We start from the raw sequence: 27,298 nt of genomic DNA, 5'->3' as shown, positions 1-27,298 counted from the left end.
AATGTGTCCTCTGTTGGCTTTGGTTGGATAATTTGTTAATTAGGGGAAATAAATGAAACTTATCTTTTCTCTTCTGAAGAAACAATCCTGGGTTAATGGTATATGTAAAGAGGCGGGTTGGGGCTTCTTGTCTGTTTGAAGGTTCCCTGGATGCCATTCTTCCTTCTCTTATTCCTTCCCTTGTACCTGAGGGATTTTGGGAGCCTATCATCACAGGTGAGCACAGAGCTTTCCCTTTCCAAAGCTGAGTTTGAGCTCCCACAGCTCCACTTTTGGACATGGTTTGTTCTGCTTGAAACCCTCAGCTCTTGCTAAAACTTGGCAGAGATGTGGGCAGGGGAGGAATGTACAAACCCTTTTGGGGAGGAACTTTTCTCCCTCATCTCTCCTACTTTTCTTTCCTTCCACCACATTCTGCCTGGTACTGTAACCGTAGCATTTTGGGGAGCTGCTGGTCTCTGTGAAAGTGCTAGAATGTCACTCCAGGTGGTTTTGCTCAGGACACAAAGTGTTGCTGCTGACTCAGGCCTGCCTGTGGTGCAGTGCTGCTACCTGACAAATTAGTGTGGCTTTGCAGTGCTACCTTCTGTTTTATCCGTCCCACTCTCTGCTCTTGCCTCCCTTTCTCACTCTTGGTTCAGTCCTTCCCTATTTCTTCTTCACCCCTGGATGCTCCAATGTCCTTTTCTCTGAGCTTTCACAACTCCATATAACACATTTGTTCCTAGGTCTCCTAGTGTATCCGCATGGGACCCTGGTTCACTTTCTGTCATCAGCCTCCCAGAAGAGCTCCCATCTCCCTGCAGCTCTGGCCAGTGTGGTCAGCCACGCAGAAGGGCGCAGGGTGCCTTTCTCTCAGGTCCCAGCAGGCTGCAGTGCTCCCACACTGTCCGCTGGAGCTGGGGGAGCTCAGCTCCTGCAGTGAGAACTGCAGCATCCTGTCCCTCCCTGCCCTCACCAGTTCCTTGCAGGCAGGGTTCACAGTGGGATTACTTATTGCTAGATCCCCTCTAACCAGCCAAAGCCCTCAGGAGCTCTCTAGGAGCTCTCACTGCCTGAATCCTTTGATTAGGTATCTGCCATCCCTTACGAACTGCTCAATGGTGGGCCTTGGGGCCTCATTCTCTGTGCTTCAGTGCCTTCTGATGCTCTTCCCTTGGCTGCAAGGGCTCTGCTCTCCCTTTATTACCTCCATGGCCTTAATCCCTAGGGGAGGAGCAAGATGGTGTGGAGAGGGAAGACCAAGAGGGTGGCATGCATTCACTTCTGATGCTCTTCTCACCCAGGTGCAGGGACAAAAAGCCAGGATTGGGTTTAGGCTGTCTGAGTGACCTGGAGGACTGTGCTAAGTAGAGATGCCATTAGAGCAGGCGATGGCAGGACTGTGCTATCAGCGGGCAGCGGTAAGATCAGAGCAAAGAGTTTTATGAAAGGACTGGGTGTGGGCTGTGCTTGGATAAGATCTTGTGCTATCAGTGCTCCATTCAAGAAACTGAACAAAACCACATGAATGACAGTCAATGGAGAGAATACAATTTGGCTAGAGAAATCCCCCCTCTCCCCCATTTCTGTCTTTCTGCCTTTCTTGCTCTCTGCTTTGCTTTCCAGAATGCAGCAAACTGCCTTCCCTCTGCCTGTGCCCACACAGCTTGCAGAGCAACCACCTAAAGGCAGTAGCCAGAGCATGAGTAAGGAGGGAGAGCAGGACTGTTGTGCTGAGCAAACACACGAGTCCTAGAAAGGAGCTGGGGCTTGCGAGGTACGTGGGGGTTAGGAGCATGGGAGGTACCTGGCAGTGCTGAGTGGGGTTGAGATGAAAGATGTCTGTGGGGAAACACAGGTATTGTGGGAGGATGAGGGTGTACTGCATGGGGTGGGCAGCACACAGGTTGAGGGGAAAGGGAGGAACTGAAAAACAGCAGTGGGAATGCAAGGAAACAGTGCAAGTTTGAGGTTTTTTTAAGCAAGGTCATCTTTTTTTTTTCTATTTTCAGCCCCACAACTAACTGCTGGGTTCAGTTCTCCTCATCTCCCACCCATTTACATGCTCTCAGTGCATATGAAATTCAAAGCACAAATTTTACCCTCAGGAATATCACCTCACAGTTGTTGCACAAAAGCCCAGCATTGTATCCTATGGAAGTATGATTCAGGGTTGAATTTTGACAGCAAGCAACAACTCTGATGGCTGAGAAAGAAGAATTGAACTGTCTTCTAATGTTTGAGCGCAATCTAGTGTATTCTAATAAAATCAGCAGCTAGATCCTGAATTTGTATTTGAAATGCCTCAGCTGTGTTTGGAGAGGTGTTTCAGTGGCAAAAAGCTCATGAAGCTACACTGTGACTTCCTTCTCTGTCTGCTGATTGTATTTCCCATTTCTTCACAGTGGAAAGTTTGAAACCCTGCCAGGAAGTAAGCCTTTTCCCCATGAGACCGTGAGTATGTTCTGGCTTGGTTGGCCAGGGACAGGGGGGAAGCACACAGAGGATTACTCTGACTGAAATCTCAGCATGAAATTTGAGGGCATAACTAGGTTTCAGCAAACACTTAGGGAGGCTTAATTCTACTGAGAGGGCCAAGCCTGAAGACAAAGGGAAGTGCTGGAAGGATGTTGGAAAGAAAAGCAGGCAGCATGCATCTTCTCAAGGGACCGGGCTTCTGTCCTGCAGCCACTCTTCTTCTTGTATAAAAGTCACCCTCTTTGCACACAATACAAAAAGGAGAAGTGAAGCCAGCTCAGTGCACATGAGACGTGAGGAGGTTCCTTGGTAAAGAAATCCAGCTACATATGCCCCACTGTGTTTAGGGGTAGTTCTCCATAATGTGTTCAGATGTCCACTACATCCCTCACTTGCCCTTTACCCTCTGCCACATTTTTCTCCTCTGTTGTCTGACATGCTCTTCCTTGCACTGTCCTATCTGCCCTGTGTACCCTCCATACTAGCTCCCCAGATGTCCTGCGAGTGTCTCATTCTGGTCTGCCTTGAGGAAATTCCAGCTAGCCAAACTAACCAAGCAAAGCTTCTCCTTCTTTCTTCTGGTTGTTTTGGAGACCTTATTGTGGCTTTTCAATGCTTAGAGGGGGCTTATAAGGAAGATGGGGAGAGATGTTTTACCAGCACCTGTAGTGACAGGACAAGGGGCACAGGTTTTTTAACTGCAAGAAGTTAGATCTAGATTAGATATAAGGAGGAAATTCTTTATGATGAGGGTGGTAAGACACTGGAACAGGTTGCCCAGAGAAGTTGTGGATGCACCCTTTTTCTCCAGGGTACCCTGACTCATTGGCATTTCTTCTCAGAAGTCTCTCTGATCCAGCATGTATCTCAGCAGCCATTTCCCTTAACTGTCTCCTTTCAACATCTGCCCCAGCTTGAAATCAGACTAAAGAGTAGTCTGACATTTTCCACAAAGTAATATCAGAGGCCCTTACCAAAAAGCAGAAAAGGGAGATGAATGACAGTGTTGGAGCAAAAAATATAAACCAGCCCTTTTCAGCCTCAGAAATGGAGCCTCCCTCCCTGAAGCAAGCACTGCTCTGAATTTCCACAGGCTGTAAATCAGATTGTGATAGAAAGGTCTCTGTATGTGCTCTTCCCAATAACCTCTCGAACCATCAACACAATTGTTTTTTTATTCCACTTTGCTTGTTCTTCTCCCTGACCCTGGCCTCATCCTTCTCTGTTTCTCCTTGGATATATCAAAATTCTGATTATTTCTATTCCTTTGCCTAAGGCTGCAACTCCCCAGTCTAACTTCTACAGGAACAGTTCCTCGTTTGAGAGTTGTTCTAGTGCTAGCTACCAGCTGGGGCTGACTTCCCAGGATGAGACATAGCATGCAATATTTGATGCAGCAAATGCAGCTTAACCACAAGAGACAAATGAGGGCAGAATGCATTTTGTATTGGGCTGTGCTGCAGGTTAAACTGGGATAAGACCCATGATAGCTGCAAACCTAAGAGCAATGGTAGAATTACTAACAGACAAAGAAAGGCATGAAGATAAGGGAAGGAGAGCGAGTTTAAAAAAAAGTGTGAAAAAAAACCCCAACAAAGGAGATCTTAAAAAGAAAACATCGCAGCTGAGAGTCTGATATGGGGAAGGAGGAGTGCAACTTCCTTTTCAGTTGTTAAGTTCTCATTTTTCTTTTCTCAGAAGTTTCCATAGTGCTGGGGCTGATTTCCTGGGCTAAGAACCCGAAGATCTGTTCAGAGCATTTCTGAGCTCCCAGGAACCCTCAGTTTATCACCAGTGTTTCCAGCGTTCAGCACAGCCTTCTGTGACAGACAGAGGGTGAATGAGCAGTTGGGAAAGGCTCGGTAACTTATTGTTGTCTCCCTCTGGAACCAGGGACTTCAAAGCCCCACCTTTTATGTGGCAAAACTAAGGACAAGGGCCAGTGATCACCCTGTGATTAAATGGCATCAGAAATCACCTATGCTGAGGTGAAGTTCAAGAATGCATCACCGGCTGCAGTGGGCAAAGGTAAGGAATGGATGGGTTATTCAGGGGAAGGGGACCTGGAGGGAGAGGGGCTGAAGAACAGGGAAGAGAGACTTTTCCTTCTGTGACTCTGGTTCCTACCTGGTCTTGACAAATTGGTGAGAAAAAGGAGTTGTCTACCACTACATGAGCAGAAGACTGGAAGAGTTTTGAAGTAAGAGGGTCAAGGAACATCTCCAAGAGGGTAGGTGGGAATCTTTAGGTGGTTGGAGTTTCAACATGAACCAGGATGACTACTGGGAGCACAAACTGTAGGTTTCAAGTGAGCATTCAGTGAGGAACATATTTGAGCTCCCTTAGTCCTTTGGTTGCAACACCATCAGTGGCAAATGGTGGAGGATCCAGGACGGGTGCTGTACAGTAATAGTGCTTAGCCCTGGTACAATGCAGGTAGTAGCTGCCTCCTTACATGTTATGTAGTCTTGGATGAGACAGTCATTTTTGGACAGATACAGAATAACAACAATAGACACTATGGTTTATTACAAACAATCTGATCTGTCACAAAGGTGGAGGGGCTCCCAGGGCAGCAAATGGCAGCAAATAAGCCCAAGCCCTGGTTGCTACTGCTCTTGTCTCTGAGAGAGTGAGGCTACAGATACCTGCTTATGGAGAGAGCAAAAGTAGAGAACCAACATTCCTCCTTACAGCAGAGCAGTCAGTTGCCCTCTGCAGCTTTGTGAGAGGTGGCACCGGCTGCAGAAACTTACAGCCCCTTTGTCTTTGGTTGATTGAGAAATGGTCCTTGGAGAAGAGAGACCTAAAAGTCAAAAGGAAGAATGGGCTTGAACAAAACACCCTAAAACACACAGAGAAAGAATTATCTAAGATCTGGAGGAAGATCCAATTCTGTGATTGATGTCTACCACTGCTGAAAAATAATTAACACACCAAACAAATTTTTATTGCTATTAAAAATCACAGTTGTAAAATGGTGCCTTTACGAGGCTTTGTGCAAATTTAAGGTGTGTTCTGATCAGTAGGTATTCTGTAGTCATTATGCTACAAGTAGGAACACATAGAGATTTCCGTGTATGGCTCATTGCTTCCACCCTTAGATACAGGACCCTACACAACAGCAGGTTCCAGAGGGGTGAAAGTATGTGTGCGTAAATGAATGAATGAATAAATAAATGAATTATTATTATTATTGCTGCTAAGGATATTAACTTGCCTATTTACAGCTTCACCTCAGTTTTACAATCCCAAATAGAGCAGACATCAGCTCCAGGGTATTCCTTGCTTGCTCTGAGGCATGAGCCATGGAAAAAAAGAATGTACGTACTCCTGACTGACTTGAAAGCTCACTGTTTTTGATGCACCAAGATTAGCTGGTTCTGGTTACAGCTAGCATTTCCATCATGGTGAGGTGGGGGCGGTGGAAGTTCCCCACTGTGTTCCCAATGACCTATTCCAAAGACACCTGATCCAGCCACGTTTGCTTGAGCTGCTGATGCCAGGCTCATGCTATAGGTTTGGGTGTGTGCTCAGGGTCTGCCTTTGGGTGCGCCTGTCCAAGTGACCACACGCTGGTTGTAGCTTAGACTTTGAATTCAGAGAAGTGTCCAGCAGAACCATTGCACACAGTGCTAATGTCTCTCACAGCCTCATGGTATGCTCATAGGATGAGAGTTATGATTGAAAATTATTGAAAAGTTGAGGGAGTCTTGCTGCTCTGTTGTCCTTCTGAGTGGTTACTCTGGCCATGCAGACTCCATGTCGGTAGTGCCCAAGCACACCTGGGTTTTCCCATTTTGTAGCCTCTTCCAGTTGGGTTCTAGAGATACCAAAGTTGGCAGTCATTGGAAGATAGAGAGGACAAGACAGCAGCTAATCAAACAACATACAACCTGTGGCAGGAGATGGCAGAGACTACTGGGGTGGGTTTCACACCACAATGCAGTTAGGTTCCTGCACTTCCAGCCAGGATTTCCCAGGTGGAAACATAGGCATCTGTGCTGCACTGCACTTGTTGCATGCGCCTAGGAGATGTTGGATTTACATGCTGAATAACCAGCATATGCTCATCAAGTCAGTTGTGTTGTGATCATGCTGGACACATTGCAAGCATGCAGACTAACTGTAGGAAGCATTTTGCAGGGAGATTAACCCTCTGAATATGCACAAGAACTACTGCACTTTAGTTGTGTTGGTGAGGTGCATCCATACTGGTAGTCCTCTCTGTGCCACATGGGTGTGAGCGTGGCATGCGCAGGTCTGACTGGGCACAGGTTGAACAGTCAATCTGTGGACATGCAGCACATCAAAAAATCATTTGGACTGGTCAGATCTGTTGTCTGAAGTAGGTGGCTGGACTCCAGATCATGATCCAGGTCCTTGTTTTCACTACAAACAAAAGCTCTGGCTAGAAAAACACGATTTGGCCAGGAAAATCTGGGTCTTGTCTGTCTATGAATGTTCTCTCTTCTGATAATGAAAGATGATGCTTTTTGCCCTGCTGTAACAGCCTCACCCAAGCCTTTGGGAAGTAGTCAGAGGGCTTCCCCAGACAGCAGTTTTCTGGAAATCTTGCTTACTAGACAGGGCTGGCAGGCACACGTGGCTGCTGGCAGACTTGGGAGGTTCATGCTGAACAATGAATGGGGTCTCTCTAAAGCTTATAATTAATATCAGTCTCTCCTGAAACTTCTTTACTCCTGTCCGGCAGTGAGTGCTGCCGTCTCTTTACCCTCCTGTTTGCCCTGGCTTGTGTACCTGCTACAACCTAGAACAGTCTCCTAACAAGTGTTTGCTTTTCCTTCCCTGTGACCCATTCTCCTGCCTGCTCCCAAACCTCCTCAGTACTGGCAGTATCCCCCTAGACAAAAGTCAGTCCCCGGCAAGTCTGAAGCTGAGTAGGATACTTTACTCAGGCTGCTGGACACAACCCTCTGTTCTCCCCAGGCATCCAGCCTAGCACAACCTAGTTTTACTACAGCAAATCTCTGAACCCTGGCTTAGAAAGCAGAGATGGAAGGGAATTTTTCTTTTTTTTAATCTTCTGATGATTCTGTGCCATCATAGCTTTGCACATTTTTTGGTCTCCTATCCTCATTCAGCTTACACCAACCTTCTCCACAGGAAGTCCAAAAAGCTAAGAAGGAACTGAAGCAGGCATAAAAAGTTTTCTGGGGAGAAGTTAATATGAAATTTTCATAAGAATGTCTCAAGTGTCATGGGTAGAGCAACGTTGCGTTTGGCAGCTTTGGGCTCAGTCTAGAAAGACATGGTTTCACTGCAGATTTTGAGGCCATGTGAAGGCCTCACCCCCAAATACCAGCAATTAGCATTGCTGGCTCACCAGCTGGGCTGGGGCTGTGAACCCTGTGGCTGAACCTGACCTTCTCCAGAAACCGCAGAGGTCCCCTGCTCTGTCCCAATCTGCCCCTCTCCCGAACTGCGGAACTGCCACATCAGAGCTGAAATTGCATTTTTTTGGAGCAGCTCTCCCTTGAGTTCTACATCCTTGATATGTGGACTAACTGAAGCATAGTTGACTGGTGTTATGTTTGGTGTATTTCTTCACTTTTAGTACCTCCTGAGAAGAAGAAGCGTGAGCACCATCCCCAGAAATACCCTCTATGGCTCCCGTGGCTGATCTCACTGCTGCTCCTCTTGGTGTGCATTGCCCTTGTTACTGCTCTCCTTGGTGAGTATGTGCAGCCTGGTTACAGGAGAGAGGTCTGGGGGAAGTGCTCGGAGAAAAGCAGAGAAATCAGAGTGCAGAGGGCAATATCTTGCAACCAGGAGGGAGCTTTTACTCAGGAACAGTTTTGTTATGGGAAAGGATGCTAGGACCAACATTTGGGCTCAGAAAACCCAAATGTTGAATATTTGAAAGGTATGTTTAGGAGCAAAATCTTTCCTGATCACTTAAACACTGGGGATTTAAGGGTACAGTTGTGGCATGACACAAACTTCTCTCTTGCAGGCCAGCCAAACCAGATGTTTTGGCCAACTGGTATGTGGGAGCTAGGACTACCACAGCATTATGCCAGGTGGTTCTGTTATACCCATCCGCTTTCTTAGAATGACAGAAAGAGTTAGGTAGGAAGGGGCTTCAGGACGTCTCTAGTCTGATGCCCTACTTGAAGCATGGCTATCTTCAGAATTTCAGGGTTGTTTAGGCTTTCTGTAAGGTCTCGGGCTTTTCTGCCCTGACTTTGTATATGTCTGCATACATCCCACAAATCTTCCACTGTTTACCCTGAGGCCTTTTCCGTGTTCCCAGATTGCACATCCCCATCTTGCACAGCCTCTTCAGAACTGTGGAACAATTTTCTACCTTCATACCACACAAAAAGAACTTAATTATATTCAGCAGAGGGGGGAAAAACCTGGAGATGGGAGCACAAGTGTCTATACAGACAGCTAGATCTGCACTTGAGCTCTCTAAGTTGCTTGGACACACTCAGTGTCCTAATGGAAAAAATTACTTTTCACAGTTCTGGCATCTCCAGGATTAACTGGTGCAAGCTCTCACACCTTTTTAGTGTTAATTGCAGTATACTAGAATAATTCATAAAAGTTATTCTTGCACATGCAGTTTGTGGAGATTGCAATCACTGTTTCATTCTCATTCTCTGCTAAGATAATTCATGGCATGTTTGCACAAATTGTCAATAAAGATGATGGATTCTGGTAGAGGCATGTGTCAGGATAAATTGCTGCCCTTCCTTTTCCTGTCGTTAGTTCCCGAGTCCCAGAAGTTAGTACTGCTTTGTTCCCAAATGTGTAACTTTTCACAGTACTCTGTTAAATGATTGGGGAGGTTTAGGGTGGGCTGTTAGAGTCTGATACTGTCTGGTCAGTATTTTTAGATATTCCACACATGCAAGGTTTAATCTTTAATGGCAAATTTATTTATCCAAGTTAATTGATATTATATAGGATTTTGATTTAGCAGAGTGATACAGTAATGTATTTAAATGAAAACATAAGTACAAACTGCACTTAGCAGAGGTAGCAATTGCCATATATAGTTGAGTCACAATACAAATGTGATTCTCATTACTAGTCTCTGCAATATGCTCAACATCAAGACACTGGTCCCCTGTGACCAAGAAGGAATATGTAGGTTAAAACCAGCTCAGGCCCATTGCTTTCTTCAGAAATGTTTTTGTTAGTCATTCAGTTTTTTACACTATTTTGTGCTAAGCCACTTACATACTCACCCCGTGCTGGTCTGGCTAACTGAGGAAGACATTGCCCTCTTTTTGACCTTTAGAGGGATGAGCACAGCTGGTCAATTCACTCAGCTGATACAATTGGTTGCTTTACTCAGCTGAACTAGAGCAAAGTCCATCATCTGGTCCCATTTGTGTTGAGATAAGGTCACCTTTCTTTGCAACAGCTGTGGTCAGTCACGCATTGCCCTTGCCCATCTCCTCTGAGCCTTCTGCCATTACAGGAATTCACTAATGAGGCATAGAGGCCACTATGATTACTCTGCCCTCCTCACCAGTAACAATATTTCTAAATGAAACGGTTGATAAAATTAGAAATCTGTATTACTTAGCACACCCTGATCGGCTTCCAATCAATATCCCTGAGTGTTTGAGCTAGTGATGAGTCCTTTGGGTTGTAGATGTAGCCTGCTGATACCTGTCACTAACACTGTATTATTCCCCATAAACTGGCTAGTAAGTCCTAGGAGTTTACCTCCCACCCTGGTTTCAGCAGCTTTAGCTTTATGTGATTACCTTCACCTGGACTGTCTTTGCTGCTGATGAAATAGGCCCATCTGATGTGTTACTCATCCAAACTACTGTTGATTTGTAGCTTAGGAAGAGCCAGACTGTGCCGTTGATTGTAAAGAGATTTAGACAGGCAGCTTGGCTGTAGGTATCCACATGGTAAATGCCTGTGGTTGGGTGGAATCAACCCCATCCCGTCTGGTGTGTCCTCAGTGTGATGTCCTTCCAATGGTCCTTCTGCTCTCTGACACGGAAGATTGTCTCCTTCTGGCTGGGAAGGCAGCCATACCACTTGTTCGGGCCAGTTTTCTCAGAGCAGTGGACCAGGGATCCACTAACCCCACCCCCTTCAACTTCACAGCACCCGAAGGGGTCTGGTGTCAACTGCTTGGTGCTGGGACAGACTCTGTTGACAAACCACAGGCTGGCTATGGCCACCAGACACTGCCCAGCTGGGACGCAGGCTTCTCTAGCACTGTTGGCCAGGTCATCCTGGCTAGATCTTGTCAGTCGGTGGGTGGGGGAGTCCGTGCGAGCAGCTCTGGGACGCTGGGAGCAGAAATGCCTGTTCCCTTCACTGAGAGGATGGCAGTTACCACTTGTGAAATGGAAAGAGACAGCCCGAGGAGAGGTGATGCTGGGACAGTGCTTGGTGGGGAACTGGGGAAACAGGAGTGAAGCGCAGAGATGGTGTGTGAGGAGCCAGGAGGAAGGGGTAATCCTGCTGCTTTTCCTCTCCCTTTCCAGTCGCTCCCTTCTTCCATAGCGGTGACCAGCCCACAGCCCTGCAGCAGAACTTCATGGAGTGGCGGTGCATCTCGGCGTTGCCTCAAGGCAAAGGTCAGTGGTGCTGGCAGGGGTGCAGGAGGTCTTTGGGTTGGGGACAATGAATGCTGAGGTCTGCTTTGTCAGCAAGTGGCAGCGGGAGCAGACTCCGGAGAGGCAGGCTGCATAGGAGAGAGTTGGGGAGAAAAAGGATTTCTTGCTGACAGCTTAGGGGGAGGAGAGGGCCATGTTAATGATGTCCTGGGGGGCAGGGTGGCTGCGAACGCTGACAAAACAGAAGGGACAGCATACAGCAGCACAGGGAAGTTTAACAATGGAGCAATAATAAAAGTACAGCTCTAGTGAGGGAAAGAAGCAATATCCCCTGTTCCCTAGAGCTAAAGGCCTAAAGGAGACTGTACAAGGAGAAGTCAAACCAGATCACCAAAATAACTTTGTCAAGACCTGAGATCATGATACATGGATCACTGTGGATTTGTGTACACAAAGCTTACTGGTCATACCCCAAAGCAATGGGAAGAAACATCTGTACTATCCTTGTTTTTTTCAAGCACTTTCTGTCAGGAAATGTGATCTAAGGAGAACATGAGCATCGTCCCTGGAGAGCAGGGATCCTTGCAATCACCATCTCTCTTGTTATTAGCATTCATCTCTCTGGTCTCTCCCTGCACAGAGCAAGGCTGGACATGCTGTCCGAAGGGCTGGAAACGCTTTCAAAAAAGCTGCTATTTTTTCTCAAATGATACAATGCACGGCATTGAGAGTGAGCAGAACTGCACTGGGATGGGCTCCCACCTGGTGGTGATCAACAGTGAAGCAGAGCAGGTATGTGCAGGGCTGAGAGAGGGGCACAGCGGCCAGAGACACAGTGCCAGGCCCTGGCAGGGACTGAGAGCCCCTCCGTGTCCTGCAGGGGAGGGGGGATGTCCTTTCTGGATCCCTTCAGCGCTGGCTCCCCTCTGGCACCAGCCCCAGCCCATGGGGACTCCTGCCGCCTGCTCTGCTCAGTCCTGCACCTCATGGACATTGCGCTCTCCCTGACTTCCAGGCTTTCCTCTCTAAGGAGGTTCAACTACCTTTTAGAGGAGAGAATTACTACATCGGTCTGAGTGCACAGGAGGTGGGCCAGTGGCACTGGGTGGACGATACTCCATTTAATGCGACGGCAGCGTGAGTATCCCCAGAGGGAGAGTGTTTGGTGTGGCTCCTGGTAGTGCATGAAAGTAGGGGAGATGTGAGGGTGTCTGTTGGTGCATGAAAGGTAGGTGAGACCCAACCCAAGGTGAGAGGTCAATGATGGAGCAGGAGAGGGCTGTGCAGGAGACCAGGTTCACATGGCCTTATCCATGCTGGTTATTGGTTATAAATTAACTACCTGTGACGTGGCCATCAATGCTGTAGGCACAGAAGAAGCTGCATCTCGCCAGCAGGAAGAACCCTTCAGAGATGACCAGCCTTGCCTGACCTCCTTAGTGCCCCCACCATGCCTATGTGCACATATATGCATGGGCATGGCCAGCGCTGTGATGCTGTGAAAGAGATGGGGCACAGGGAGAGATCACCAGGGCTGTCCTTGCTGTGTCTTCTTCTGGAGGAGAAACTTGCCCTGGAGGCAGACACATGCCTCTGCTGGGTATGAAGTGCATAGGGTGAGCAATGGTGATCAGCTCCCCCCACCAGGGCTGAGCAGGGCCCTGTTGTGTTGGCTGTAGGAAGAAGGCAGGTTTCCACATAAGATTGGTGCCAGTGGGATATCAGAGTGGGAGGAAGGGTACTGCTTCTATCCATGAATCAGCATCAGGAATTTTTCTCTCTCCCCTCCAAGCCTTGCATCCTGCTGTGGCCTTTTCCAGCAGTGCTCTACAGGGTACACTGGGGAGTAACATGTCTGTCTCTATCTCAGGTTCTGGCGGAGAAACGAACCAAGTAATACGGATGATCAGAAGTGTGTTGTAATCCATAAGAATTCACAACCACAAAACAACTGGAATGATGTCAAATGCGAGAATCAATATCGAATTTGTGAAGCTGCAGCAGTAACTGTGTGATGGAGATACCCTCATCCTGAGTAAAACTGAGATGAGCAGTGATCTGGGAACAGTGCAGGGCTGTGCTGGGAGGGGTGGGGGACCCTGGAGCCTGCATCTTCACTGTGCTGGGTGGGACGATGTCAGTAGAAGTGATAGTACCGCAAGTCCAGCATCCCTAGTCCACATAATGTCTCAGGGAACACATGAAGGCTCAGGGTCATCAAAGCAGGTCCTGGGCTCTTGTGTTCTCTTCTCTCTGAGTGGGTCCAGCAGCCATTGGCTGAAAAGAGGTTGAGTTCTCCAGGAAGAAGACACAAGAATGGAAGACAGATGTTCAGAGCTGCAATTTGCTTTCTCTACTTGAGCAGAGGTGTCTGCTTTTTGTTGAGTCACACAATGTCCTCTAGTTGCACTGGTTTTGCTGAACAAAAGCTGAATTCTTATACAAGAGAAAATACAATATTAGACCAATGAAGAAGGCTCTGTGCTGTGTGTGTAGGTCTCTGTCTTTCCCTCTCTAAGCTGCAAGTGTTTTGTAGAATCATAGGATCACAGAATCCTAGAATGGTTTGGGTTGGAAGGGACCTTAAGGGTCATCTAGTCCACCCCCCCCCGCCACGGGCAGGGACACCTTCCACTAGACCAGGTTGCTCAAAGCCCCATCCAACCTGGCCTTGAACACTGCCAGGGATGGGGCATCCACAGCTTTTCTGGACAACCTGTTCCAGGGCCTCACCACCCTCACAGTGAAGAACTTCTTCCTTACATCTAATCTAAATCTACCCTCTTTCATTTTAAAGCCATTACTCCTTGTCCTATCACTACATGCCCTTGTAAAAAGCCCCTCTCCAGCTTTCCTGTAGGCCCCCTTTAGGTACTGGCAGGCTGCTATAAGGTCCCCCTGGAGCCTTCTCTTCTCCAGGCTGAACAACCCCAACTCTCTCAGCCTGTCTTCATAGGAGAGGTGTTCCAGCCCTCTGATCATCTTCATGGCCCTCCTTTGGACTCCCTCCCATGGGAGGAGGAATCCACATTGCTTTCCCCAGCCACTTCCCTGTATGCACTACAGGGGCCTTTATCTCCTCCCACAGTATGTAGGGGTTTTGTTTGGGCAGGACCAGGATAAAAAGATGTTGCTGTGCCAGGATACAGCCTTATGCAACTACTGCAGTAGAAGTTGCATCCACCCAGTGAGAGTAAATGGCTCAGAGACAACCTGGCTACACAGTTCCATTGCACACAGCCAAAGTTCTGCAGGGGACTGGGCACAGGAAACCAGTTCTAGGGGTATTATGAGTATTTGTTTCCATGGCTGAAAGTTTTGCCCCAGAGAGTAACAGGAGCTTGTGCGAGGAGTCTGACCAAGGTACTGCCATGCTTGACCAAGTATGAGGAGCTGTCCCCAGTGGCAAAATGACTGGATCCTTCACCTCGAGGCAGAAGTCCTCTTCCCAACTCAGAGCTGATCCCAGACTCACCTGATGCAGCAGCCTTCCCGGGGGGCCAGCGCCTCAGTCGCCCCTGTAAGGGCATACCTGCCCAGGGCAGACCATGCTGCAGAAGAGGCAGGAAGGGGCAGGGCTGCTGCTGCACATGAGGTCCCTTCCAGAAGTGCATTGCCTATTGAATTGCCTTCATGTCCTGCTGCAGACCATATGCCACCATGGATCCCGCTTTTTCTCCACCCATTCCAACTTCCCGACCCCTGTGCCCCCACTTCTGTTTGTCTCAGGAAACATCATCGGCCTAAGCTTTCCCGACCAAACAGTGCCAGCTTCCCACAGGGCATTGGTGTGCATCTCCTGGCTGTGTGACTCTGTCCTACCTATGAAAGTGAATCCTCTCTCTGTATCCCAAAGAGAGGGGAGAATTTGTACTGGAGACAAGGTGCCCGGGAGATTTGGCTTCCTAAGCCAATCAATGGGAGTAGTTCTGTGAATGGCAGCGGGTGGTGGCAGGAGCTGCTGAATCCCATAGCCCAGCAGAGGCAAGGCTGCTGCAGCTCCATATCCCCAGCTCCAGATGGTAGTGAGACTAGCGTGTATGTACAATATGTACACGTATAGATACACGTGGAAGAAAAAGGATGTATACATATAAGCAACCACACAGGTCAACACAGACAGAAAGCACTGACACAAACAGCACGAGCAGCTTGATCTTGTTCCCCTCCCTGGCTGCTAGCAGGGTGAAAGCCTGCTAGCAGAAAAATTTAATGTTTACACATACACAATATGGACCTGTTCAGCAGTAAGGCTTAGTCATTCAGTCTATCCATAGCTGGCCCCTGCATCCCCTGGTCTTCCCTATACTTGGTCTCATGACAGACACAAAGAGAAAAGGTCTCTCCAGTAGCTGGTCAAGACTTCTGGTCTTCCTGGTAGGTGCCTCTCAGAAACCCTGGTTTGCCTGGGAGTTGGCTTGGACGCCTGGGCCCCTGCTGCATTTTCAGTGATGGGGTTTCTGGGGTTCATAACCATCTGATGTCGTTCAACCAAGTAATCTGACAGGTGGGAAGAGTCTGGAGTCCTTTTCTGGAAACTAGCTGCCCCCACTGGTTGACGGGGGTACGTCCACGGGTGTAGTATTGACACTTGCAGGGACTTGGCTTAATTCCACAGGCTACCATCAATAACACAAGCCAACATGAAGCAGTGTCACAGACAGCTGTCAGAAAGCGGTGGTCAGCAGAGACTTGTGGTGGTATCAGGGAACTGGAGAAGTGCTGGAAATAGCCTCCCTTCCCCTTCCTGGTGTTCCGGTCCCCTCCAGCTTCACAATGCAGAGGTATATCTTACGTAGAACAAAATCCCTCTCTGCTGTCACTTGAGTTAATGTCCTCCAGTGTGCTCTGGTGGGAACACGACCACTGTGCTCTTCACAGCCTTTTTGTGACTAAGATGCTTCTTGCCTCTTCCAACTGCTTTTTCCCAGTGACAAGCCTCATCTTTCCTCACAAGTCCTACTTAAGAGACTTCTTTTCACTGTTTCTCTTACTTTGCCTCCTCCCATTCCCCTCGGGCTCTAGCTGAGCCCAATGCTCTAGCTGTGAGCAGAACAGCACAATTTACCTCTTCCCCCGCTATGTCGTACCTCTAGCCCCAGAGTTAAGATGTGTCCCCTGGAGAGCCGCTGCTTGACAAGGAATTTCCTCCTCCATTTAGGTAGTTTTATGAGGGCCAAGATCACTGCTGCAAAGGAGCATTTTAGTCACTTCTCCCAGGGTTTATTACCATGTTGGATTCCTCCTCCATGGTGTAATTGTCTGTCTGCCATCCAAGGATTTTACCTTCTCTGGTTTTAGTTCATTTCTCTGGTTTCCAGATCACTTGTCCTCCCAGCATGTTTCTTGGCCTCTTGGCTTGTCCCTTCTCAAGTTTTCATGGCTATTCCTGCTCTTTGACTGGTTATTGTCTTTGCCCCCTCACAGGGCTTTTGTTTTTGCTTTAGTGGAATGAAATAGCCCATGCTTTGCCTCCTTTTGAACAGACTCTGAAAAACTAGGTAGGGAACAAAAGAAACCCCGTGGTGGTCCACCTTGGTGATCCGACTGCATCCTGCCACTTCACAGAATGGCTTTTCTCCTTCCTTCACAGGAGTCCTGGGGTGAGGCTTTCCTCCTGAAACATGCAGAAGATGAGCTCTCACAGACCCAGGTCCTGCCTGGCCTTATGCGCTGTCATTTCAAGAAGGGTGATGTGTGACAGTACCTCCTCCTGGCCCTGCAAGCGAGGGCCTCTTCGTCTGCAAGCTAGAAAGCATCCTCTGTAGTGGCACAGCTCCTCCCAAACCCATCCTGGGGTCCTGGCCTTGGGTCTGCCTGGAGGGCACCTCCTTGTCTGGGGTCTTTAGCGATGTTCCCACCAGTTTCTGGCTTTTGCCATGCAGGACTCCCCTTTAGCCCTCACTCTGTGATAATCCTTAGCATGCAAGAATAACGAGCAGATTTCCTTTCTTCCCTTCTCCAGAGAAGAGCCGAACCAACAGAGGGAAGGTTAAGCCTGCAGTGGTAAAGCTAGCCAAAGGTGTGCCGCCCTTGAAAGACAGAACGGACCAGCAGTTCCCTTCCCCAGGGTGAGCTGCGGTGAGCAGCACTGCCTGCCAGGTCCGAACATGGCCCTCTTCTCTTGGCTGTAGGAAGAAGGCAGGTTTCCATGTAGGACTGATGCCAGTGAGATTAGTGGAGGAGGAGGGCAGGGTGATTCATCCAGGGGTTTCTGGATGAATCAGCATCTGGAAGCGTCCATCTCCATGTCCCTCTGAGCCCTGGACCCCCAGGTCCTAGACCTGAACTTTCCCTGCAATGCTTGACAAGGCCATGCTGGAGCGTAACATGTCTCTGGTTCTGGAGCCTGGGGAACTAACTGATGTGAATGATGAAGCATGTATTGTAATCCACCGGAAGGCAGAAGTACACCAGAGCTGGAACAATCTTCCACATGAATAAGAGACATCATTGTCTTCAAATTTCTGAAAGTGCAGCATCAACTGTCTGATGGAGGAAACCTCATCCTGAGTAAAACTGAGAGACCAGCAGTGACCTGACAAGAACACAGGATTTTTGGAATGGATGTGAATGCTGGAGCCTGCATCTTCACTCTGCTGAGTGGGAATATTGAGTGGAAGAGACAGTCAGGCAGTTGGTGAGCATCAACCTTCTCAAGGCTGAACAGTTCTAACTCTCTCATCCTCTCCTCATATGAAAGATGTTCCAGAAGATGCTCCATTTACCTTTTCAAGGCATAGGAAAGGCACTTCTTTCAATTACTGCAGCCTGTCAAAGACGCTGGCTTTGCAATGAGATTGGCTTTTTCCTGTAGCTTATTTGGACTCATGGTTAGTGGTATGGCCAGCTGCCTGGGTAACAACCTGCAGAGAATGATCCAGCATTGTCCTCATGCCTTTGGTGACTCTCCAGAACACAGGCCATATTCCCTCTGTCTTCTTGGTAGCATTCACTCTGTGGCCTGCTATCACTACCCAGTGCAAGGCTGGATGTGCTGCACGATGGGCTGGAGATGCTTTCAGAAATGCTGCTGCTGCATATTGGCTGAACAGATGTCCTGGAATGAAAGCAAGGACACCAGCACGGGGTTGGGCTCCCACATGGTGGTGATCGATACAGAAGCAAATCAGGTAAGTGGGAGTCTTCCCATGGGAGTCTTCTCCTCAAATTGGCCAGTGTCCGCTCTCCTGAATTCTCTGGCTGTGATCCTGGGTTTTGCCCTCCTGCCCCCTCATGAGATCCTGAACTCCAACATCTCATAGTCACTGCAGCCAAGCCTGCCCCCAACATTTACATCCCAAACCAGCTCTTCCTCATTTGTAAGTGTGAGATCCAGCAGAGCACGTCTCCTCACCAGGTCCTCCATAACCTGTGTCAGGAAGTTATCATCAAGGCACTCCAGAAACCTCCTGGATTGCTTGTACTTTGCTGCTGAAAACAAAGCTTGGAAACTGCTGCACAAACTGCTAAGCGTGCCGGCTGCCTCTGTTAGCTGCACTCTCATACGTACTGCTGGGGCTCAGGACTGTGGAGCTGGTGTTCCGTCCGTGAGAGTGCAAAGCACCAAGCACACTGGGAACAATTTCCTGCAGGATTAATTCTCTCTTCCTCTATTGTCACAGCTGGTAGCACTTCCCCTGTGGTTTCTGCCTTTCACTTTGTTAGTATTTCCTTCTAGACTGCTTGCCTTTATTTGACTGTTGCAGAGAAGTCTTTCCCTTCAGATCATTCTGAATTCAAGAAAACTGGAAAGCAGGATTCCTCAGGGGATTCAGGTTGATGGAGAAACTGCCATCAACCCTGAGTAAAAGATAACTAGATCCAACAAGTTCATTTCTGAACATGGGCACACTTGCTGTTCTTGACGTTTGGAACCCTCTCATACATTCTCCAACCTGCTTCAGGTGGTTGGTGGCTTCTAAAATCAGGCATCTTCGGTGCTCCCAACATAGGGTTCACTGTGTTTCCACCTCTAAATAGGAGGTGGAACTAATTTTTTGTGTGGTATAATTTTGCAGAAAAGCTGATGAAGTTTTATCTTCCGGCTTCTGGCTTTCAGCTTCTCAGATCCTGAGTACTTCTGAGGGAAGTCGCATTCTATGTCTTCTCCTGCAACCTTGAGTCCTGCAAGACACCCTGTAACTGCAATATTTTCCTTAGTTCATGTCCCATTGATCTTGTCTGCAACCATGCTGTGCTTGTTGACTCTTGTCTATACTGCAAGGGTCTGTGAAAGTAGGTTCAAGGTTTTCCAGTGCCTCTTGTACAAGTGCACCTGTTATAACCAAGTACTACTGTGGGAAAACAATGGAAGAATGGCTAGGAGGATTGTAAACACACTCAAATGACTTGCAGCTGGGATGCAGAAAAACATACGTATCATACTAATCGTTGTTTAGTCTTGTGTGCTCAGAGGCACCCTATCAAACATGCTTGAAATTCCTGCCCTGCTGTGGGAAAGGTCAAAGCACGGTGGTAAACTACGCCTGTGTGAATCCCTGATAACCAGGCAAAACCGGCAGGTTTGGTGATCTTCTAGCATGGAGCGAGCTCCACGGTGCTTGTGTCCCCACTTGTGTGCCTCTGCCCGGGTGCTGCTTCAGACATCCCCCGGTTGGTGAGGTAACGAAAATAAATTTACTCTTTGCATTTCATCTGTGGTATTGTGGTTGTTCCTGCATCCTGCCTGTGCCAGTTCATATAACCACTATCTTCAGTGGCTGAAGGGCAGGAGTCCCTGGCAATTCTGCACTGCCAGGTCCCAGCACACTGATCTGACACATATTTGTGAAGTGAAATAACTAAGGGTCACTTATGAAGCTCTTCATGACTGGAGCAGGTAGAAAACAGCTGAGAATTTTTACTTGCAGAACTGTGTAAAGATGTACAGGAAGACTCAGGTAATTCATTGATACACGCCATCCCCAAGCATGCTGCTGGTGTTCATGGAGCAGGAAAAAGAAATAAGTTCCTGCCATTTTGGAAACATAAGATATTTGCAATGGTTCCAGAGCCTTCCACTGAGGAGGTAACCTCTCCCATCACTGGTCCCAGCTGCCCGGCACCAGGACTACTAAGGGGTTTCTGTGCAGAGTTTGCCTACTGTCACCACTTTGAGACTTCTTACCCCGGAGTGGGACAGAGCTGTTTGTAAGTCACCTGAGTGTTCTGAGGTCAGCTGTTTATTTGCTGGGACAGTAGCTTGATTTGTGATGTTGAAAAGAAGTTGTTCGCTGTCTTTCTGCTTTAGACCCTGTGCACACACCGAAGTGAATTCACGTGAGGGTGCTTGCACAGACCTTCATCTTGGTCAAATGGCCTGGATAGCAACAATTGATAAAATAGGAATGTGACTGTAAACAGATGTGTGAGTTGAATACCTGAAACTATCTGACAGTGCATTTGCCCCAAGCCCACTTTTGTTAAAGAAAAACACGACTACCTGCTTAACAGTAACCGGGGAATTAGTGAAAGGCTTTTGGGACAGAGAAGAGCCAGTGTGAAAATAAAGCTTAAAAGAAGCAAGAATATTTTTAACAAAGAGAAGAGAGAGAATTGGGAAGGAAGGGGCAGTCAAGATCTGGTTTGACAGTTGCCCTGCAACTTTGCAACCTCTGTCTGTAACAGAGCACCGTCCCTGTTGGATGCCGTGGGTAGCCTGCACTCCTGGCAGTAAGGGATGCAGTATGTACCTACCCACAACTTGAGTGTGCATATGTGACCTTGTGCTTTCTCACCGGCCTGTGGGTTAGCAGGTTGTAGGAAGTGGCGTGGATACACAGGACCCCTGCATCTCCAGCAGGAAGGGTGTGAAAATAGGGGAACTGCAGAAAAGGGATGTGTTCTTGCAGCCTGCGCTTCCTGGGGGGGGGGTGGGAGATGGGAGATTGCACAAGTAAACATGTGAATGTGGGGATTACGTAGAGGTGTTGAGAAATTTGAAGGTGTTTATTAATATTTTGTGTCTGGTATTGTGCTTTATCTGTTGGATTGCTGATACTGATCCTGAATACACAGGTCATGGTTTGTCAGTTAATTACATGTCACGAATAAATCAGTAAACTGCTTAGATCCGTCCTGACTAGATTTAAACCACATGAACCAAGCACATTTTACTTCTGACAGTTTTGCACCCTCTGAATTCTTCATACTGAGCAGTCAAAGTCAGCTGCCCGCCCATATGCACAAAAGCAAGTATATTTTAGAGCAATAACAAATACAATGTATTCTCATTTTGGGTCATCTGTGGTGTAATTCAGTTCTGTTCTCCAGCTTCCTGGGGCGGGGGTGGGAACTTTTTAAAATGTCACCTGAGAATCTCTCACTGTGCTGTGACTCCAGTAGCTAGTGCCTTCTAGTAGGTCATACCTTCTATGACAATACCAGCAAGTACATATATGGACCATCCAATGCAACAGAGCTGTTGGATGGTTCAACCCTGCCTGCAGCCTGTTGTGCCAGAAAAAATATACTCATAGGACATTCTCTACATACAATTTAGGTTTATCTTCATTTGTAACCAGTTTTGTGCCCTGCTCTTTTGAGACTTCAACTGATGTGCTTGTGCTATTGCATTAGCTATCCCATTCCTTCCTTAGCGCATCCATGCACGCCTCTTCACGGGGAGAAACTAGCTGATGGAACATGGAAGAGCAAAGGCTGCATACCCACCCCCGTCCATTCAGAGTACCATGAGAGCCAGCAGGGATTCTTCATCCTTAGGGGTATCTTTAGGGACACTTTACCCTGCAGGGTTTTGAATCAAGTTGCCTTGAGCAGTGCTACAACTACCGCGTATGCAATGCCTTTTGTAGTCGTGACCAAGTAAAAATTCATGACCTGTAATGCACAGGGATTCTCATGACCTGTAATGCACAGGGATTCTGGCACCGTCTAGTGATCCCTTCTAACCTCCAGCTCCATAATGACAGGTCATATGCAATCCCTCCACTCAAAGCTCCCTCCTCTTTTCCTGAGCAACTAGTTAAAAAACAGTGTTGCCAACTTCTTTGTTGTGCTCGGGGTTACTGGGCTCAGGCTTCACATGGGGACTTGCCCAGATTGAGTGAGTCACAGATACCCTTTCCTGCCATTTTTTGACTCCCTTTTGCAGGATGTTGTGAGTGGGTTTAGCCCTTTGCTAGCAAATACCAACACCGTAGGCATTTTCACACACATACTCACTCACCAGGGAAGAACAAACACAAAAGTAAGGCCAGTAGTATGGCCTGTGAAACTGCTTGATTATGTGCAAAAGGAGGTTGTTTGAGCTGGAATGGTACTACTCCTCATCTGTTTTCATTTGCCTCTGTGAGATTCTGTGTTGCAATGAGCATGTTGTGAAATGTTCTGGCAGAGGAATTATAAAAATTCCCCCATCTCGATGTGCTGTGGGGAACACCCAGGAGACGGCTTTTTCTGCACACCAGATTAGAGACTGTGAAGGCTCCTCACCAGTGTGGGAGCTGTCCTAGTGCGGTCTTCTGTGCAGGAGGAAGGCTGTATTCGTGGCCATATTGGTGATGTGGACTCTTGGAGAAGAATGATTTCGTGGTAGAGATAATGAATCACCGAGGGAGAGTCAGTTCTGGAACCACAGGTAACCACAAAGCCTACCTTTCTGTCCTCCTGTGGAAGAAGAAGGTGGTGGGGGAAAATACAGGGCTGGGATAGATCATGGGCATGCTACAGTGGCTGGTATCATACCAGGAGAAGGGGCTTAGGACAAGAGCAAAGCAACAGATGAGGGAACTGGGGAGTGCCCGGGCTGGGAGAATGGCTCATTTTCCCAGAGCCAGGGGGAATAAAAGTCCAGGCAGACTGTGGTCTGCCATTCCCTTCAGTGCTTTTTCTGTAAACAATAGGACTGAAGAATGCTATTCTACCATCATTATCCAGGTAAAACTACCTGCATCAAGCTAAGCACAAGCCACTGCTCCCATCTCTGGTGTCTCTAAGGAGAACCAAGCAAGGGCCTTCCCAAGAACTTCGTGGTGCCTATTCTCCCAGCGGAAACAATCTCTTCTCGTGCCTGCCTCTGCAAACACTGAGCTGGACAGTCACTCCTTTGAGTGACTATATGCTATTGCATAAAAGGATTTGGGGGATAGAGACAAAATAAAGGTAGCTGAAAGGAAGAAGCTCTAAAGAAAGATGAAGAGGAGGGAGGTACGGAAAGAGCGTTCAGTGAAAGACAGGGGTAATGGAGGGCAACAAGAAAGATGTGTTGAGGAGAAAGGAGGTGTGACAGGACAAAGAAAGGAGTGCAATATGGGAAGAGTACAGGCGGGGCTTGTGATAAAAAGTGAAATAAAAGAGCAGCTTCAGGACAGCCCCTGTGTTGCCGTACTCTATGGGTCTGACCCACTGCTAATGATGGGCAGCAGGACCTGGCTACCCAGTCCGTGGAACAAGGGTACCGGCGAGTTGTTGGGGTACGGAGCCACCTGGGTTATCCTGCCCCCAACTCTGGGCTGGGGGCTTCCCACTCTTGCCTTGTGTTTTTCAGGCCCAGAAGAAGAGAGAAACTGCTCCTGGCTGAACCCCTGGGTCTTCCTTGCTTCTGTCCTTGTCATCAAAACTGCCTTTGTAACGGTCTGCCTTGGTGGGTTCCAGGGTCTCTTAATTCCCTGGGGATGAAGGGAGCAGTTGACTGCCTTTTGCCAGATGGAAAAGCAATATCCTAGCCTCTCTGCCAGCAGGCATATGCCCTTCATCAAAACAGTCGGTTCTGCTGCCCTCTTAGTCAGGGAGTGGGGTCCCTTCCACAGTTAAGGTTCATTCCCTGGCAGGGCCTTCCCACTGCTCCTCTCTTTCCCACCTACCTGAACAAAGCCAGTCCTGGATGAAACCAGTCCGTTTCTCTCCTCCCACCAAGAGCTGAGAAGTCTCTTTAGTGTCAGAGGGCATCTGAGTAGGTTCCCCAAAGGCTGGCTGTTGGATGTTGGCTCTCCTGACCTGGTCTTTCTCTCAGAGCTCCCTGTGACAATGTTGCAGCCAAGGAGCCAGTGTGATGACCTTGGAAATATTGGTACCAGGCTGCCCATATTTTAGCACAGTGGGGATGAATCCATCCAAATGCTCCAGCTGCATCCCACCCACACTGCCTGGACTGACCAAAAGGGAAATCCTTTGCTTGTACTGTCCTGGAGTATCATAGTGCTGTGATGACTCTTCCGTGCTTCTTCTTAACTCCCTTGGGCGAGGCTCAATGCTCAACAGTTCTATGCCTTCTTGATAAGGGTGAAAGTGGTGCTCTAAAGCTGCAATGCCCAGGAAGATTAGGAGGGAATGTATATTAATATTCCACCTTTATCAAGTTTATCCCATGACATTTTTGACCCTTTCCTGACCCCATCCTCACAGGATGTTTAAGCTGGTTTTGTCAGCTGGGAAAATGAGTCTCTCAGCCAGCAGAGGTGAGAGGAGCTCATCTGATTAATGCCTGTTCAAAGGAGGGAGTGACCAGCAGTGGGAGAAACGGCCTGCTGTTTCTCATCTCCCTGTTCAATACAGATTTCAGAGCTTGTCAATGTAACAGAGTTTCTGTAGGAGCTCTAAGCCAGAAGGTGGAGGATAGGACAGGTTTCTCATGAATGAGGAGGAAAGGATGACAGTAGCACTTTCCTTCTCTTTCCTCTCTTCCCAGTTCTTTTCCTTCGTGGAAGCTATGGCCAGTACAAGACTCTGCTCCAGAATGCTACAGAGTGGCTCTGCGTCCCCAGCGTATCTGCAGGCAAAGGTAAATGATGCTAGGAGCCTCGCAAGCAGCACTAAGAACCTCACCAAAATTTACTCTGGTGTCAGTCAACCTTTGAGGTTGGGAATGTGATTGTCAGCCAGAGCTGGGTTGTTTTAATGAAGGAAGCTGGAGGACTGAGGAAAGAAAATGCTGTATTGCACAATTTTACTTGGGATGCTATGAAAACATGTTCTGGGCCAGTGGAAGAGGGTGGGTTGTTCCAGACCTACCTTTGACCACCCTGCCTACTCTTCCCCTTTCCCTGGCTTTCACACAACCCCTCGACTGCTAGTCCAGTTCACTAATCTCACTGACAATGCTTCATCCTTTTGGAAGGGCTGGTTCAATCCAGCTCCATTCCCTGTGTTGCCTGTTCACACAAGCATCACGGTCAGTGCGAGGGACAGAGGTAGGAGTGACAGGAGGATGTTGTTATGCAGTCTGGAGTAGCTGGAGAGCTGAGCTGCAATCACACATAAGTGATGGCAATGGCAAGTGCTAGAATTCCTGCAGTGCAAATTCCCAAACTCAGTTCAGAGATCTGTTCTCATGTAGCCTCATGCTTTGAGAGAATACATTTGTGGTTTTTTTAATCTGTCATGTGACTTTCTGGATATAAGGCAGATCTCTAGGAAAACCTGGCTAGTGTAAGGAACTGCCTGTGGTGGCAGCAAGGCTGTCAGAGCAGTTTACTGTATGTGTCTGTCAGTCTGCATGAGTTGAGAGCTAAACACTTGGACAACACTTCTCTGATGGAAGTGTTCCCAGAAGAGTGCAAGCCAACTACTTCCCATCCTGCTTCCTCAGGAAGGGTAAGACAGAAACTGTGTCTTTCACCAAACAGAGGTTGCATGGCAGAACAGATAGAGAATGGGAAAGGCACTTCAGGCAGGGGCCTCATGACAAGAGCCTGTCAGGCTCTCGACAGCTTTACTTGTGGAATATGGAAGTGAGTTTTTATCTCTGTTCAGATTAAAAGTATGGTTCAGACCCCTCCCCTAGCACCTGGGACCCTACACTGAGCTCACAGAGATGAAGGACAGCACATCTTGTTCAAAAGCAGGATTTTTTTCCCCCACAGAGGAGGGCTGCATGTGCTGCCCGAAGGGCTGGAAACGCTTTCAAGAAAAGTGCTATTATCTGTCCACTGATAGGATGTCCTGGCTCGAGAGTGAGCAGAACTGCACTGGGATGGGCTCCCACCTGGTGGTGATCAACAGTGAAGCAGAGCAGGTATGTGCAGGGCTGAGAGAGGGGCACAGCGGCCAGAGACACAGTGCCAGGCCCTGGCAGGGACTGAGAGCCCCTCCGTGTCCTGCAGGGGAGGGGGGATGTCCTTTCTGGATCCCTTCAGCGCTGGCTCCCCTCTGGCACCAGCCCCAGCCCATGGGGACTCCTGCCGCCTGCTCTGCTCAGTCCTGCACCTCATGGACATTGTGGTTTTTCCAGGAGTTCCTCTTCAACTTGGCGAAAGGAGTATTTACTAAAGCCTATGAAACGAAATACTACATAGGCTTAAGTGCTTACAAAAATGGGCAATGGCAGTGGGTGGATCAGACTCCATATAAGGCGGCAGCCACGTGAGTATCCCCGGGGGGAGTGAGGAAGGTCCTGTAACTCCCACCCCTCGGTCCAAGCGACCAATACACTGCGTATGGCAGGTATGTGTCAGAGGGGGATTCCTGTCTCCAGCTGCCCTATAAGTCAGAAAACTTGACTAGTTTTCTAGTCAAAACTATGACTCCTGATGTCTGTCACAGTGACATTCCCTTTTCCCTTCCACAACTGTTTGAGGTGACGTCACCCCCACTGTCATGCATGCCAATGCATTCCCAATAGAGGAACTTTCTTTTACAGGTTCTGGAAACCTGGGGAACCCAATTTACTCTTTGCAGAAAAATGTGCTGCAATTCACGTCAAGGGAAACAGAGACTCCAGCACTTACAGTAACTGGAATAACATCCTTTGCTTCACAAGTTGCTATCGAATTTGTGAACTGGAAGTCAAATTTGTCTAAGGAAGGAAACTCCATTTTGAATGAAGGACCTGAAGGAGTATCCTTGAGAAAGGGCTGCTCATGAAAGAGCTGATGAAAAGCTGGCCTGAGCTCACACAAATGCTTTATCTTGCAATGTAGGATGAGTTCCCAGCCTGCACCCCTGCATCTCTTTCCAAGATGGAGATCAGTCCTGGATGAAATCGCTAAGGCTGCTGTAAAGGACCTACTGTGCCACTTTTCACTCTCCTCCCTCACAGATGGGTGCCCTGATCCTCCAGTATGTTCCTTGACTCCTTGTCCAGTTGATATCTCAGTGATGCAGAAAAGGCCCTCTCTGTTTCATAAAAGGATACTGGTCCTACAAATCACTGGAGTAGAATTTGAAAGAAGAGCATTCAGTGGAGTGTGCTTGGCCAGTCCCTGAAGGGAACAATTATTCATGGCTTATCTTTAATGTTTCCTTCTTCCTTCAGCATATTCTGTGTTGATAAGTTAAAACAACCATATCAATAAATGTTAATTCTGCTCTTTGGA

At 48.1% G+C, this 27,298-nt stretch overlaps 1 protein-coding gene across 3 annotated transcripts; it reads left to right on the top strand.

Annotated features, from left to right (window-relative positions):
• Positions 1 to 223: 223 nt before the first annotated feature.
• On the top strand, positions 224 to 27,298 carry LOC115352309 (C-type lectin domain family 4 member A-like). Of its 3 annotated transcripts, XM_041129481.1 has the most exons (12): positions 224 to 1,759; positions 2,388 to 2,436; positions 4,159 to 4,488; positions 8,039 to 8,155; positions 10,950 to 11,042; positions 11,662 to 11,813; positions 12,037 to 12,158; positions 23,533 to 23,628; positions 24,673 to 24,765; positions 25,920 to 25,998; positions 26,215 to 26,345; positions 26,623 to 27,298. In XM_041129481.1, exons 3-12 carry the CDS (start codon positions 4,422 to 4,424, stop codon positions 26,780 to 26,782), a joined length of 1,110 nt encoding a protein of 369 aa, XP_040985415.1. In that variant the 5' UTR covers positions 224 to 1,759; positions 2,388 to 2,436; positions 4,159 to 4,421; the 3' UTR covers positions 26,783 to 27,298. The 3 variants fall into 3 exon arrangements, with proteins under 3 accessions (XP_040985415.1, XP_029896119.1, XP_029896120.1); XM_030040259.2 differs by lacking the exons at positions 224 to 1,759; positions 2,388 to 2,436; positions 23,533 to 23,628; ... (2 more) ...; positions 26,215 to 26,345; positions 26,623 to 27,298 and adding an exon at positions 12,892 to 13,493 and having other exon boundaries at positions 2,443 to 4,488; XM_030040260.2 differs by lacking the exons at positions 224 to 1,759; positions 2,388 to 2,436; positions 4,159 to 4,488; ... (2 more) ...; positions 11,662 to 11,813; positions 12,037 to 12,158 and adding an exon at positions 21,882 to 22,623 and having other exon boundaries at positions 25,847 to 25,998.

Source organism: Aquila chrysaetos, chromosome 17 (genome assembly GCF_900496995.4).
Source record: "Aquila chrysaetos chrysaetos chromosome 17, bAquChr1.4, whole genome shotgun sequence".
Lineage (NCBI taxonomy): Eukaryota > Metazoa > Chordata > Aves > Accipitriformes > Accipitridae > Aquila > Aquila chrysaetos.
The sequence above is the reverse complement of the archived record's forward strand: the minus strand, read 5'-3'. Positions and strand labels throughout refer to the sequence as shown.

What these genes read in the sequence shown, in the direction of transcription:
- LOC115352309 (XM_041129481.1), top strand. Translation starts at nt 4,422, where the DNA reads ATGGCATCAGAAATCACCTATGCTGAGGTGAAGTTCAAGAATGCATCA. An exon ending in CCATTTAATGCGACGGCAGC is followed by an intron (nt 12,159 to 23,532) that starts GTGAGTATCCCC and finishes TGTGTTTTTCAG; the next exon opens with GCCCAGAAGAAGAGAGAAAC. An exon ending in CCATATAAGGCGGCAGCCAC is followed by an intron (nt 26,346 to 26,622) that starts GTGAGTATCCCC and finishes TTTCTTTTACAG; the next exon opens with GTTCTGGAAACCTGGGGAAC.